The sequence below is a fragment of the Delphinus delphis genome, chromosome 16, assembly GCF_949987515.2.
Source record: "Delphinus delphis chromosome 16, mDelDel1.2, whole genome shotgun sequence".
Lineage (NCBI taxonomy): Eukaryota > Metazoa > Chordata > Mammalia > Artiodactyla > Delphinidae > Delphinus > Delphinus delphis.
Window position 1 is genome coordinate 28,665,452 of NC_082698.1, and position 14,967 is coordinate 28,680,418.

Below are 14,967 nucleotides of genomic sequence, written 5' to 3' on the forward strand. Positions count from 1 at the left end.
AGCATTTTTATTTTATTTAAAAATTATTTACAGTTATTGAGCCTTCACAAATGCTTTATTTTAAAATCCTCTTTTTTTTTTTTTAAATCTGAAGAAAATCTTGGGTTGGGGTGGGGAATAGGGAGGGGAGTGGTGACAGGCTCCTTAGGGATTTTGCATAGGGATGGATTAATGCAACAGCAGTGGTGTAAGGGGTAATGAAAGGAAGACTAGACAGGCAGGCCCCCTCGGGCCAGTGGCCAGCTGGGCAAGATGACTGCATGATGGCAGTCCTTGTTTGAAACTCACTGTTTACTGGTTTGGGTCAGAGCACCCAGCACCAAGGGCTGACACTTTGCCTATTTCTACCAGGCAAGAGCAGGTGTTGGGGGTGGGTGGTAGCTGTGAGTTATCTACAAGAAGTCATGCACTGCTGAGCCTCAGGCAGAGCCAGGCAAGGGATGTGAAGTCAATAATACATTGATGAAAGAGGCATCTCCAGCTGGAAAGTCTACTTCCACATGCTGTGTCCCTCCTGTTGGCAACACCTGCTCTGGTTTGGTGGGGGAGGGGGACCAAGTTATGTCAGGTGTAGGCTGTACAGCACCACAGGGTGTGTCAGGGGTTTCTGACGACTTCCACGTGGCGTGTGCCAGCTTTCCCTATCGATTTGATGGACACTTGAGAAGAATCTGTCTCAAACTAACCAGTATTCACTTCACTCTGCACTGCAGAAACTCTGGGCTGAAAGTTCCACTAGTTAAAATAGTGGGTTTTAACACTTTGTGGGTCTGAGACCTTTGAAAATCGTATGAAAGCTTTAGGCCTCTGGAAAACACACATAAGAACGCAGACACTAAATTCTGACAGAGTCAGGGGTTTCATAGACCCTCTGAAGTCCAACAATGGACCCCCTGGAGCAATCGACCCCAAGTTAAGGACCCCCTGAGTTAAAGGTTCCTCTGGGTATTTTCTTTTGAGATGCAAATAACCCAGAGGAATTATCAGCCTCCCCGCTCCCCATGTGATTATTGATTGAATGGGTGGGGGGAGGTGAGAGTAATGGTTTTGGAGGAAGGGAAGGGAAGCCTGAATAGTATACCCCAGAGAAAAGTTAGGGAATGGTTTGGAGATCAGCAGGTAGCACTGGATCACTGGATCCCTGATCTAGGGGTGGGATATACATCAGAAAGGGGGGCAGGTGTCCCAAAGACAACCTTCACTTACTTCCACATTTTCCCTAAGGCTGGCTGTGTGGTTCCGGATCAGAACGAGTTTGTTCTTCAAGTAGGTCTGTGCAGTCATCCTGCCATCTGGTGGTGATGCTTGGAATTGCACCTGCCCCAACATCAGGTGAAAAACCAGAGATCTAAGATCAGTACGTTCTTAGAATAAAGTACGCTCAGCTGACTTGCTGGAGTGGAGTAATGGGTGGGGGTGGGGGGAATGGATGAAAAAAGAAGAGTGATTCTTCAGTGTTCCAGTGTAATATACACTGAAGTCCCATGAGAGCTTGCATCCTTCTTGGCCGACCTGGGCACTCTTTGGTTTGTCATGGCTAAAAACTTTCCACATACATATTTTTTGAACTTAAAACCTGAAGTTCCATCTCTGGCTCCCAAATGGGGTTCTCTGCTCCCTGCTCCTCCTCTTCCAGAGCAGATTTATTGTTGGATTGATGAGTACTGATCAGGAGCCAAAACAGATGTGTCCCTGGGAAATAACAGTGACTTGAGGTTCCATCTCACATTCTTTCCATTCCAGCTGAGACACACCTCCCAGGCTGCTGGAACCCTTATCTAACAGGAAACTGGTCACTGACAGTTTTCTGTCCTGTAACTTCACATGCCAACGTGACTGTCCCGCTGCTCTAATGTTCTGGAGGAATTCGTGGTGCATCTCCTGAACTAATCTTCCTATCTGCTGCTCCAGCCTCCTTTGTGCCCGTCTGCCAGTGGCACCTTTTGACCTAAGCTAAGTATGAAATATGGTGCCAGGGGACACCAAAGAACAAAAAAGGGCATCAGGGATCCTCGAGTGGCACTGTCAGCCTGGGGTCATTTCTTCTCCAGTCCCAGACTGTGCTGTGGATAAAACCATTTCTAGCATGTTCCACTGAGGCACCTCCTTCCGTTATGGCTACCGCAAGGCTCTGAGTCAAACTGGAGGAACGAGGGAAAATCTGCCAAACTGACAGCTAGGGGTGAAGAGGTGGTAAGGAAAGCGGAACGCTCTGTCACCTGTGGGAGGCCTTGGGGAGAAGCAGATGATGGGAGGACGGGTTCTCCCCAAAGCTCTGGAATCTCACGCACCCAGCGAACGCTGACTGCCCTGTCATGTGATGAGAGGGGTTAAGTTGGAGTTCTCCTCAGAGGTTCTCTCTCCATCTGGTGACCTCTTCCTTTTTTGACCACCTGAAAAACACAGCTTGTAAGGATCAATCTTTAAGACTGGGAGGACATTGATACTCTCTCGGTGGTCTAAGCTTTCTTCAAAATAGAAGCAGGAATGGAGACAAAGCCCTTGATAGTTTGTCAGAAGTAACCTGCATTGTCTCCTGGTGCTGACATCAGCATATTTACATCTTGAAGGATTAGGATGCACCTTCCACCTGAGATGACATCTCCAGAAAGCCGCACACCCAGGCTAGTGCCAATGGAATGGAGATTTCCTGGAGGGGACTGAGTGAAGCCCACACAATGCCTCAGGATCACGCCCCACCATCCCCAGCTCAGATGACTGCCAGACACCCTCTGAGAGAGGGCTGGTCTCACGGACTTTGATGTCCCTGAGCCAGGGGTGGTGGGTGTAGCTGGGAGCCACACCCCGCACCGGGGACCTACATTCTCTAGATCAGAGGCAACCTTCCTTCTGCACTGGGGTACGTGGGGGTAATTATGTAACTGCCCTCAAGGATGGAAGGGCACTCTGTTCCCAGCTCCACTGTTTTTAGGAAGGAGTATTTTTCACCTTGTTCTCTCTGCCATGGACTTCTTTCCACCGAGGATATTGCTTTCCTTTTTATTGAGTGTCCCAAACACAAATTCTTTCCTTAAAGGACCAGATTGTAAATGTTTTAGGTTTTGCAGGCCATTTGGTCCCTGTTGCAACTACTCAACTCTGCCATTGTGGCCATCAATAACAAGGGGCTTCTATGATCCAGTAAGTCTTTATTTTTTACAAGAATGGGCGGGGGAGGGAGGTCAGGATTTGATCTGTGGCCGTGGTTTGCAGACTCCTGTCCTAGATGACCACCAACTGAGTGGGACAGCTCCCCAAAGTATCAAAGGTGCAGTACTGCCTGAGCCCTATTATGGGTATCCACAATTGTACCTCATTAGAGTTCCCAACAGGAGTCAATGGTTCCTCCTCCAGGAATAAGATCCTAACGTGTTTTTTGTACTAACCAGCTGGCGGGCCGTTTTCATCTGGGTGAAGAGCTACTCACTCAAGGTTCTCAGCAACTTCTGGCCCATGGTTTCCTCAAAGCTGCTGCTGCAGCGGCTGGTCTCTGTGTCCAGGTTGATATGACAACATTCACTATCTGATGCTGAGAGAAAGGAAAGAAGAAAGAACACAAGCCTTTCCCACCTACACACCCAGGGATCCAGGTAGGGTGTTTTGGTTGAGGTTCCTCAGCAAGCGAAAGTTCAAAACCAGCTTACTAGCTAGTCTCTGGAGCCCAAAGGAAGGGACGAACCTTAGTAAGAGTGATGCCTGACCTCAGTTTCCTAATGTGTAAATTAGGCCTAATAATAACTATTGATACTTAACATTTAGGGAGCATGGTACCAAGTACTATGATGTGCCCTCCTGTAAACGTGATCTCATTTATGCTCAGAGCTACTTCATGAGCTAGCCACTGTGATTTATATCTACTAATATAAGGAAACATATCTATTAAGATAAGGAAACCTAGTCTTAGGTTAAAGTAACTTGCAGAGCTCCTAAGTGGAGAAGCCAGGATCTGAATCCAGGTGGAAACCTAGCTAACAGTGTCCTACACACTGTTTTCCTAGGAGAATGGATTAAGATGGGTCTGACGCATGGCAGGTGCATAGTAAGCCTTAGTTTCCCTTCCCGGGTGGAATAAGGAGGTGGGAAGTTTTACATGGGGACGGGGTCCCAGACTTCCCTCACATGGCTCACCCTGGGCCGTCCCAGCACCTGGTGGCCTTGACCCCCACCCCCACCTGTTCCTGCAGGGCCCAGTTACCCTCCCTGACCTGCTCTCATGGGAACAGCTGCAGGAGACAGTGAGAGTTGCTGCGTGCTCTGCCCCTCGAAGTCTGTCATCTCCTCCTGGGTGAAGGCCATCTCCTCCATCCTCAGGTACATGACCTCACTGGGGCTTCTCAGCCCATCTGAACGGCTGCCTGGGGAGGACAGTGAGTGCGTCACCTCCCTGCTTTGTAGAAGACCTGGGGCCCCATGAGGACAAGATGGCAGCTCTGGGCAGGACTGAGGAGGAAGGTAGGGCCATCCCTATCCCACGGTAGCCCGGCCCATCATCCTCCCAACTGACTTACACGGCAGGCTGTTCCTGTTGCTCAGGAGGGTGACGGCAGCGTCATCCTTGGGGGTCTGGGGTGTGCCCCGGGTCATGGGGGCCTTGGTGGATTCTCCGTCAGTGAAGGCCTCCACGTCGGGGGACTGAGGTGAGCTGTCCATGCGGCAGGCGGTGAGCGCATTCTGGTACTGCTGCCGTGTGATCTGGAAGGAAGGGGCGGAAGCTCAGGAGGAGCTGGGCAGAGCCCTCCCTGGATGTAGTCTGCCTCCCTGAGCTCAGAAGCAGCCCCACTAAGGTGCTTGGGAACGCCTGGCCTTGGTGGCCCGGGATCTATGATCTGGGGGCCTTACCCAAGTTGTACCAGCCCAGCAGTTAAGGGACAATGAGGGGACCCTTTTGCTTGTTTGCCACCAGAGCTCCCTCTGTTCATTTTTATTGGCTCTGGACTCTAGCACCTGGCGGAGCCAAGCCTTCTCCCGAGACCCAGGAGAGGATGGAGGGCATCTTCAGTTAGCAGGGTGGTTGCCCACTGAGAGGTTTAAAACACAGGCTTATACTGTTGCCAAGGACCCTCTTCCTAAAGGGCAGTCAGTGGGGACTCGGCAAGAGCAAGACCCCCAGCTTGTGTCAAGGGCTGAAATAAGAAACCTCCAAATGAACAACATAAACTGGCAAAACCACCGATGAAGCCAATTTATTACTATTATTTTTTTCTGATGCCTTCCATAGTCATATAGGAATCCATCTGATAAATCCTTCATGAAATTAGTGCCAGGAATAAGCTCCTTTCTCTAGATGAATTATATACTTTCTTATACTGGATGAGAACTCAAATATCCACTAGGTTTCTCCTTTTTCCTTTTATGACCAGGAAGCTCACAAATAAATTTATTTACTTGCAGTAACAAACTCATCCCTGATAGCGTTTTCACAAAATTGGTTTGCAATTTCTTTTCAATTTTTTCTTTAAAACATCGTTGGGTTATTTCTTTTGGGAAACCCTACATATTCCTGAAAGTTCTACAAATATCCTAAAGAGATGGAACTGATGATTAGATTTTCAGACGCTGGTGAAAGCTCTAGTGCTAATGTTACCCAAGAGAGCTTGCTTTTGCAGACAGATGTTGGGATATGAGGATGGAAACTTCCAGCCACACAGTGCATTATGGCTCACAGAGCACTTAGGAATGTGTTGTCTCCTTTGGTCACAATGACTGCATGGGGTAGGCATGAGAGGTTTCGTGATGCCCATTTTACAAATAAGAAAATGAGGTCCAGAAAGATGGGGGACTTGCCTAAGGTTTGACAGTTAGCAAGCCTTCAGAGTCCCAGCCATGTGATGTGTGTTCTGCCTGGGAAAGTGCTATTCATTCTTTGGGGCCAGGGAGATGGAAGATGGAAGTGGGAACTCCAAGTTCTCAGAGGGGAAACTCCAGGGTCTGATAATGGCACCCCTTGCAATCTGGGCATTTCACTTTAAAGGGCCTTTACTCTTGCTCTCCAGGGGAAATCATCTGAGCTCAGCTCTGTACACTGCAAACACACTTGGCTGCATTAGGCTGCCTTTCACATGCCCGCGGAGGCTGCCTTTCACAAAACTTTATGGGAGGTCCCCCCAAAACTGCTGTTTTTTGGGGTCCATAGGCATCAGATGACTGAAGAGAAGCTGGCACACGGTCTGAGCCAAGGTTATCATCAAAACTCAATTTTCTAATGTGCCCATGGGTGAAGGTGAAGCTTTCTTCGGAGTCTTGCAGGTTCTCCTGGCTTGAACAGGAAAATTTCCTAAATGACACTTCATAAGCCCAACAAAGCACTTGATATTATTGTTTGGGTTCTTTTAACTAGTTAGTTTAGATTTGGCTTCCAGTTTAGTTAAAGAAGACCCTTCGCCTAGAAAATATGGTGTGAAACACACTGCCTACTCAAGACAAAGGCACTGCCCATTGGTTACCTGCTCTAGGCATCTCACAGCCTTGCTTTCACACTGCTTCCACTTTTTAAGCTAAAACAAATATCACAAATACCATGTCAATGTGTCACCTTGAAAGAAATTTGAGAAGGGACCTCTCTGGAAATGTATTCAGGGAATCTCCCCAGCTGCACTTCTAGATTCAAGCATCACTTTTTGTCAGTTCCCTCCCCTTGTTCACCTATGAAGCCTTTTCTACGTACTACAGTACTGTCCAAGAGAAAAATAATGTGAGTCACATAGGTAAATTAAAATTCTCTAGTTGTCACATTTTTAAAAGGTAAAAACAAACATGTGAAATTAATTTTAATAATACATATATTTCATTTGACCCAATGTATCCAAAATCACTTCAACATGTCACCAATATAAAATAATTAATAAGGAATCTTACATTCATCTTTGTACCAAGTCTTTGGAATTCAATATGTATTGGGTTGGCCAAAAAGTTTGTTTGGTTTTAAGTGAGAGTAAAAGACACATTTTTCATTTTCACGGAGAACTTTATTGAACAACGTATTCACTAAACGAATGAACTTTTTGGCCAAACCATTATTTTACATTTTACCAAACATCAATTTGGATGAGCCACATTTCATGCGCTCAACAGTCACATGTGGCAACTGGCTACTGTATCGGACAGTGATGGTCCAGCAGATCAACTAAACGGCTCTGCCCAGTTTTGATAATACAGCCTTGCATGGCCATAGAGTCCCATTGCTTGCCAGTCAGAACCACTGGTCCAGCTCAGCTCCTCTTTCACATTCCTTGAATGTGCCATGTTCGCTTGCCTTCCATACCCCTATTTATCAGTGTTCCCCACTCCTCGCTCTTGGCATTGCCTTCACTCTCCTCTTATTCTTTCCTAATTCTTAAAGGTCCAGTATATTCTCTAGACAAATTAGTGCTTAAAATAAAGTGCCATACGATTTTGTAATCAATTAGATACTACCCTGCATTGGTTACTGTCATTTGACTTATGTTTCTTCTCCCCAACTGTATTTCTTGAGTATTGGTCATGGTGCCCAGAACCAGCCTTAGTGCTCAACAAATACTTACTGATTGGCATTGAGGGAATCTAACCACTGTTCCAAAGACAATATGTTCTTATTCTTTTTTCATTGCTGTAGCTACAACCATTTCTTAACAATAGCTTGAGTTAAAGTTGCCTTATACTCTGGCCAGTTAAGAACTCAAGCATCCTCTAAATTACATAGGAAATGGAGACCTGTTTATCTTGAAACTAATAGGAGTTAAGGGTACCCTTTGGGACATTTTGACTTAGCAGTCGATGTGTCCAGAAGTTAACCTTTCAGCCAGTGTGATGTTTCCAATCATTTTATGATGTTCCGTTCACATTTTCAACTTTCAGGTGGTTTATTCATCCCTCAAAACACGATTCTGCAATTTAGAGATTCTGCCACCAGATGGTGATGGGGCATCTTGGCCATGGTTACACAATTCTGTCTATATGACATCTGCCAAATATTCTTCATTTAAAAATGATACTTACAGAATACATTTAAAAAATTCATAAGGATTCTTTGGTACCTTCATAACTTATTAACTACTATTAATCATGGCTTTAATACCTTTCCCAGATACTCACTGGATACACCTTTCTATCTAATTTTATCTTGAACTCAAATTACTACTGGACTTAATGAACAGTTCTAGAACTTAGTCTGTTGGACAGGAAAAGCCCTTGCAGACAGTCACAGGGGCTTTGGCCAGTGAAATCACCCCTTGAGCTTCCTCAAAAACTCTCTAAATGTTAAAAAAAGGCGTAAACACCACTCCTCAAAATCTCATTCACTTTTCTCCCCAAAGCCTCATATGGCTTTTCTCAACTTAAGATATAAATGGTGTTATGGACTGAATGTTTGTGTCCCCTCCAAAATTCATATGCTGAAACCCTAACCCCCAAGGTGATGGCATTAGGAGGTGGGGGTAATTAGGTCATGAGGAGGCGGAGACTTCATGAATGGGATTAGTGTCCTTATAAGAAGAGAGCCTTCGGGCTTCCCTGGTGGCGCAGTGGTTGGGAGTCTGCCTGCCGATGCAGGGGACGCGGGTTCGTGCCCCGGTCCGGGAGGATCCCGCGTGCCGCGGGGCCGTGGGCCATGGCCACTGAGCCTGCGCGTCCGGAGCCTGTGCTCCGTGATGGGAGGGGCCACAGCGGTGGGAGGCCCGCATACCGCAAAAAAAAAAAAAAAGAAGAGAGCCTTCTTCTTCTCTCTCTCCTCCCCGCCATATGAGGATACAAAGAGAAGACAACCATTTTCAAACCAAGAAGTGGGTTCTCACTAGACGAGACACCACCTGGATCTGCCAGCACCTTGAACTTGGAGATCCAGCCTCCAGAACTGTGAGAAATAAATGTTTGTGCTTTAAGCCACCCAGTTGATGGTAATTGTTATAGCAGCCCAAATGGACTAAGACAAATGGAAAGACCCGAGAAGCAAACTTAACAAAAATTCCCAATGCACTTAAAACGGAATCCAGACACCATACTCTGGCCTAAAGATGCCACGCAACATTGCTGCCAGCACTCCATCCCCAACTCACATCGGCCTCGTCTTTGCACATAACGGGCCAGAACAAAGATCCTCCTTGGACCACCAAGCTCTTTCCTGCCTCTGTTGTTTCTATCTTGAACATTCTCTCCACATCCCCTTCCAGGTCTCAACAAAAGAGACCTGCTCTCTCAGGCTGCTCTGACAACCATTTCTAAAGCAGCTTCCTTGCCAACTCTGCCCAATCACTGTTTATCCCATGACCCAGTTTATTTCCTTCATAGCCTTCATCACTCCCCTAGATTACCTAGGTTATTTATGTAGTTACTTGTTTATCATCTTTCTCCCCCTAGGAGCATGGAAGCTCTAGAAAGGTAGGCGCTTGCTGTCTTGTTCACCATGGTATCTCGCTGATGCCTATTCGGTGCCAAGCACGAGCAGGTAGTCAGTAAATACCTGTTGAACCACTGACTCATATAGCGACATTCAGTTTCTTTTCCCACAAACCATATGCCCAGTACTACAAACCACTAAGAGTTAGTTATAGCAGAATTTCTCTTCTCCCAGTTTTTCCTACCTCCACTTCTGAGGAAGGTCTGCAATGAGAGGGCTTCAGGGCTGGAAGCAAGAGGGAGGAGAATCGTGGGCTGCGGTTTTCTGAGGTTCATTCTCACTGCCACGATAGACTAGTAAGTGTCCACAGTCATACACACCATGCGTGTTGTTGGGTTAGTGCCTAAAGCCCTTCTCCCAGGCTCTGTCAGCTCTGATTTCTCTAAACTCTCCCCAAAGCCCAAGGACTTGAAGGCTTGGACTCTGGAGACAGAGAGACTCAATCTGAAGTTTGGCTGTGCCACGTCCCAGTCACGAGACCTTATACTCCTCAAGCTCCCACGTCGTCTATAAAGTGGGGATGACACAGTACCTACCTGTTAAGGTGGTTGTAGGACTCAGTGGGAAATTCGTTCAAGGACTTAAAGTGCATGGCACACAGCACCCCACCAACAGTCATTGTCCCAGCCCACCCCCCAGGAGTGACCCCTCTTCTCCACGGTTACTTTTCTCAACGCTCTTGAGTTTTAGTTCAGGGTGTTTGCAGAGTTCTGGAACACAGAAAGCCAGCCAGCACACACCACCCTCAAATAATCAGGGTCAGTGTTCTGAACAGAAGGAAAGGACCTCCTCCCACCTTTGTGATTTCCATACACCTCTCACCCGGCCTGCAACTGGGATGACTGTTACCAAGTGAGTGCGTTGGGTGTTTAGTTGGACTCAGGTAAATGGGTTCCCTTCTGATCTCAGGCCAAGTGTGTAATGGTTTGTGGAATGCTACCAAACAAAACAAACAAAACCTATCAAAGCAAGAGAAAGGAGGGAATCTTAGAATGTTTCTGTCCAATACCAATCTCAATGAGGGGTATGAAGAAACAGCTCTCCTCCTTAATTACAAGGCGATAAGCACTGCTGCCTCTCTCTACTGCACTTGCAAAGCGGCTCTCTTCAAATAGCTCAGTGACAGCAAGGGGGTATAATAATATTTACAGGCTGAACTGTGTTTTAGACTTTAAATATTAACACGTAAAATCTTATCCACATGTAAAATCATAGCATGGTTTCTTCTATACCCTTGGTTTATTAATCACCTGCAGATTTATCTTGAATAAATAAAATCAACCTGGTGCCAATGGCGGGCATCCAAAGGAAACAGTTCTGCCGGCAGCTTGTCTCGGGCAAGCTAATTCCCTATCGCTTTGTGCCTCAGTTTCTCCACAATGAAAAATGGGGATCAGGAGATCTTAATGAACAATCATGGTTCAAACGAACAAAGGGACAATAACGGTGACAAATAATGAACAGAATAAAGCTAACCGAAACCAGGGCCTTTAGAAAGCCAGGGAGCAATTGCCACGCAGCATTATCTTGGAACAGGGGGAACAGGATGCTGCTGGCTGGGAGTGAGGGGACAGCCCTCCCTGCGGAGCTACCTTCACAAACTGCACGTCGCTGAGGATGTGGACTGAGTAGTCGGGTGTGTAGAGGTTGTTGCTGCTACTGCACAGCTGGGTGTTGCTTCCCCCAAAGTCGCTGCGCTCACGGCTCGGAGACTCGGAGCGGTTCAACCCGCTGCAGCGGGAAGGGGACCGGTTTACTGCAGAGGGTGAGAGAGAGGAGAGGGAGGAAAGGCAAGGAGGGAGGGGTGGGGAGGAAGGAGAGGGGAACAGAAAGAGGGAGAGAGAGAAAGGGGTGTCGTTTACCGAGGTCTCGCAGTATGTTTAGGTGATGGCAACACCGGGTGGTGGACTGGGCCCTCTCCCCTCCCATCAGAGCCCAGGAAAATGCCTGGCTGCTCCATTTATGAGGATCAAATGCCTAAGGCCTCGTGGCCCCACTCAGCTCAGGTTCCTGCTCCCCACGACCTCTAGAAGCGGGAAGCTGGGTGGGCCGCTGCCTTTCTCCGTTCTGGGGTATGCGCAGGAGATAAGGACCCTTCTATGAGTGTGGGTTGCTACCCCAGACCATGACACCCTCTATTGGGGTGAGTTCTTTTATATAAACTCCATTCACAAACCTTCTTTTAGGAAGGCTGAGGCCTTAGGTTTGCCCTAAAAACCACCTGTCGCAGAACAGGTAAGCAGCCCTCACCGTGGTGAGGGGATGACGCAGGCCCCAACACTGGCAGGGCCGGGGACAAGTGGAGGCCCATAAACCATGTGGATAGATATTTAAATCATGTCAATAAACTGTTAAAATATGTTCTATCCTTGTCTTTGACAAATATAACTTCTTAAAAACCTAGCAGGCCAAATAAGGCTCCTTAAGAGTTTTGTGCTGGAAAATGGGCTGTAGGGGGAGAACCAGCTCTGCCCTAGGGCTTTCTGGCCCCGTCTCCCAGAGCTGGTTGGGTGGGGAATTCCATACCTGAAACGTGGTCTAGAAGGAAGAACACAGCTCTGGGTGGTACATCCCTTTGGCTCTGTGAACTACTCACCCCACAGAGAGGCGTGGAGCTGAGGAGGGCCAAAGAGAGGCCCCCTAAAGGGTGGGTCTAGGGCAGGGCTCTTTCTAGGCTCAAAGGCCGGAGGCTGGAATAACCCTCCAGGCCTTCTGTCAAAGGCCTCTTAAATGTTCAGAGCCGGCTTCTTTTTCCATTTTCAAGAACCACTTCTTGGGAAAGTTCAATTAAGACCACATCACTTGGTTTCAAAATGGACTGTGTGAACTACCCTCCCAGGATCAACAGAAGAGAAGAGAGGTTCTTAAGGTGACCCTAGCATTATCTCCACCACAGAATAACCCTGAATGAGAGACCGCAAAGCCCCTCCCACCCCTCTGCTTCCCAACTGACGCCACTCTTCATTTCTTCCCAAAAAAGAGAAATGGGAGGCTGTCAGCCTCTCCTAACTAACACAGATTCAGTTCAGGTGCTCCAATGAAGAGTCTGATTCCTCAGAGATTCTGCTCCTTGGTTCTTTCAGGGAAGAACCTTGGGAATTTAATTCTGTCTCTTAAGATAATGCTGCCATCCATCAAAATGATTAGCATCTATTTGGAGTAACTTCTGAAGGTCTGTCGATGTGCTTAGCTGCCAGGCTGTTATTGTTGTCTGGCAAACCATGTAGTAGTGGAAAGACTAAAATGACCATAGGTTGAATCATTTTCTCATTAGAACCAGAATAATCACTGCCTTGATCAGATTATAGAATTAAGGGTTCCACCTCCAGTTTTCTCCTTCTCAGTGTCATTCACATACATGCTGTTACTTAAACCAGAAACCTGGGAGTCTCCCGTGACTCCCGCCAATCTGTCAGCCCCACATCAAGTCTCCACTTTCCCGACATAATAAACTCATCTGCCCCTACCTCTGTCTCCACTCAAGTCCCAGTTACCATCACCCTCGCCTGAACCACAGCCTGGTCTCCCCAGTTATAATCTCATAATCTGTTCTCACCTCAGCTGTCAAAAGCACATTTTAAAAACACAAATCAGCTTCCTGTTGAATCTCAATAAAATCCATACTCCTTGCTGTGACCCCTAAACCCCCTATGACTTGAGCCCTGCTTTCCTGTCTGATCTCATCTTGGGGCTCCCTCTCCTCGCCTGCTTGTTCTGCTCTAGCTTACTGGCCACCTTGGGGATCCTCAACCATGTAAGCATACTCACCTCAGCAGATGCCATTTCCCCTGCTCCCCCTCCCCCCATTTTAGCACCATTCCCACCCCTGCTCTCACTTCTCAGTCATTAGGTCTCAGCTGAAACACCGCCTTCTCTGAAGACCTGGTCTGGCCACCCTAAGAAGATTACCCCTATTTTCCTCTATCACTGTCCCCTGTTCATCTCTTTAAAGCACTTTTCACAAGTTTTACTTAATTACATGTTTGTATTTATTTGTAATGTCTACTCAGTTCAATGATAAATTCTATGAGGGCAAAGACCTTGTCTTTTCTGGTCATTGTTGTACATCTGGTACCTAGCACAGTGCCTGGCCCAGAGTAGGCACTCAATAAAAAGGTACAGAATGAACAAATCAGCACCTAAGAATCCCTGAAGGAGTTTTTATTTAGAATCTAAATTTTGTTTTAAAAAGGTTTCAGGGCTCTCAATCACCCTGGAATCAGAAGGCTTTCCCCCTGCAACCTAAGTCATTTTAGGGAAGCTGACTTCTTGAAGTGAGGGGTGGGTAGAAGAACACTCCAGAAATGCACTGGAGTGTTAAATAGTGCGCAGTGAGACTCCAAGGGCACCAAGAAGCCTCAGGCCTTGGCCCATAACTTGAGGAAGAGGCCGCAGCGAGCATCAAGACCTTCTGTCTGTCTGTCTGTCTGTCTGTTTAATAAGAGCATGTGAAACGGGGGGTCCTGGAGTCAGGTCTCCTACTTATCCACTGGGTGACACCAGAGTGACCAGGGGCCAAGAGGGACAGTGATGGTGCCACGGAGAACAGAGTGAAACACCAAGGTGACTGTAAACAGCAGTAACATTGGGCAGAGAAATACCCATTTCACGTCTGGTCCTGATCCCTTAAAAACAAACCGATGAGGTCTGGCTTGCCTAGGCCCACTGTGGCTGTTCTGAGGCGGTGACTGACTAAGTAAGTCGGTGGTGTTTCCTCAGGGCTGTTGGTTGTGGGAAAGGGGGGCAGGCACTCCTGCAGGAGTGCAGCTTCTTTGGTGTGAGCAGAGTCTGGAAATCACACCTTGATCTGGTGGGTTTTATCTTCAACTCAGTTTGGAACAAAGAGAGAGAGTGTGGGCAGGCGTTTGTGGTTTCATTTACCCTGAGGAATGACCACTGCTCCTTGATAATCCTCCACCTTGCCTGGTGGGACACGTGCTTCACATACCCCACATCTGCTGTTCTACATCCTCATCCCTTATGTCATAATTCAAGATAGGGTCAGGGAGGCTGATAGGGAACCACAACCCTATTGTATCTGCTTAACAACTTCTGCCTGAATCACTTCTACTCCCTGTTGGAAACAGAGGAAACAGCTTCATCCCTGATCTCCCCAAAGCTCTCATCTTCACTGGCACCTAGCACAAGCATGTCACCCTGCTGTCACTCACAAGGACCCACATGTCAAACACAAGCGACATCACTGTTGTGCTGGGAGGAAAAACATGTCTTTTTTAAAGTAAAAACAATGCTATTGAAGCTTTATTCAAAAAATCCCAAAGGATTCCCAACACCAGAAGATACAACTGTCTTACAAAGGTCGAGTATATAAAATCAATTTTTAAATGACAAAGGAATCCTCATTTCATGACAAAGAAAGTCCCAGCTCATCTGAATGTTGTGCAAGATCAATGTTTTTGTGTCCCAGAGCCTTACATTCCTCAACAGGTAGGATGCTGATGACTCGGCATTTTGGTAATTGTGCACATACACTCAAGAGGTTCCTGAGCAAGGGCAATGGAAATACTCTTAATAAAAAAAAAGAGAAGAAATCAGTAACAGACGAGTGTCCCAGCAGCATGGCAAACTACTTCAAG

At 47.1% G+C, this 14,967-nt stretch overlaps 1 protein-coding gene across 4 annotated transcripts in view; it reads right to left on the reverse strand.

The window, feature by feature from the left end:
• CNNM1 (cyclin and CBS domain divalent metal cation transport mediator 1) overlaps positions 1 to 14,967 on the reverse strand; it is a 48,346-nt gene continuing 33,379 nt past the window's right edge. For 2 of the 4 annotated variants that reach the window (XM_060034293.1, XM_060034291.1), the window contains 5 exons: positions 10,963 to 11,126; positions 4,509 to 4,692; positions 4,206 to 4,355; positions 3,428 to 3,529; positions 1 to 2,393 (listed from right to left, as the gene is read on the reverse strand). In XM_060034293.1, the coding sequence (XP_059890276.1) occupies positions 2,314 to 2,393; positions 3,428 to 3,529; positions 4,206 to 4,355; positions 4,509 to 4,692; positions 10,963 to 11,126 (680 nt within the window). In that variant the 3' untranslated portion in view covers positions 1 to 2,313. The remainder of the gene's footprint in view (positions 2,394 to 3,427; positions 3,530 to 4,205; positions 4,356 to 4,508; positions 4,693 to 10,962; positions 11,127 to 14,967) is intronic. The other 2 variants (XM_060034295.1, XM_060034294.1) reach the window with 1 other exon arrangement.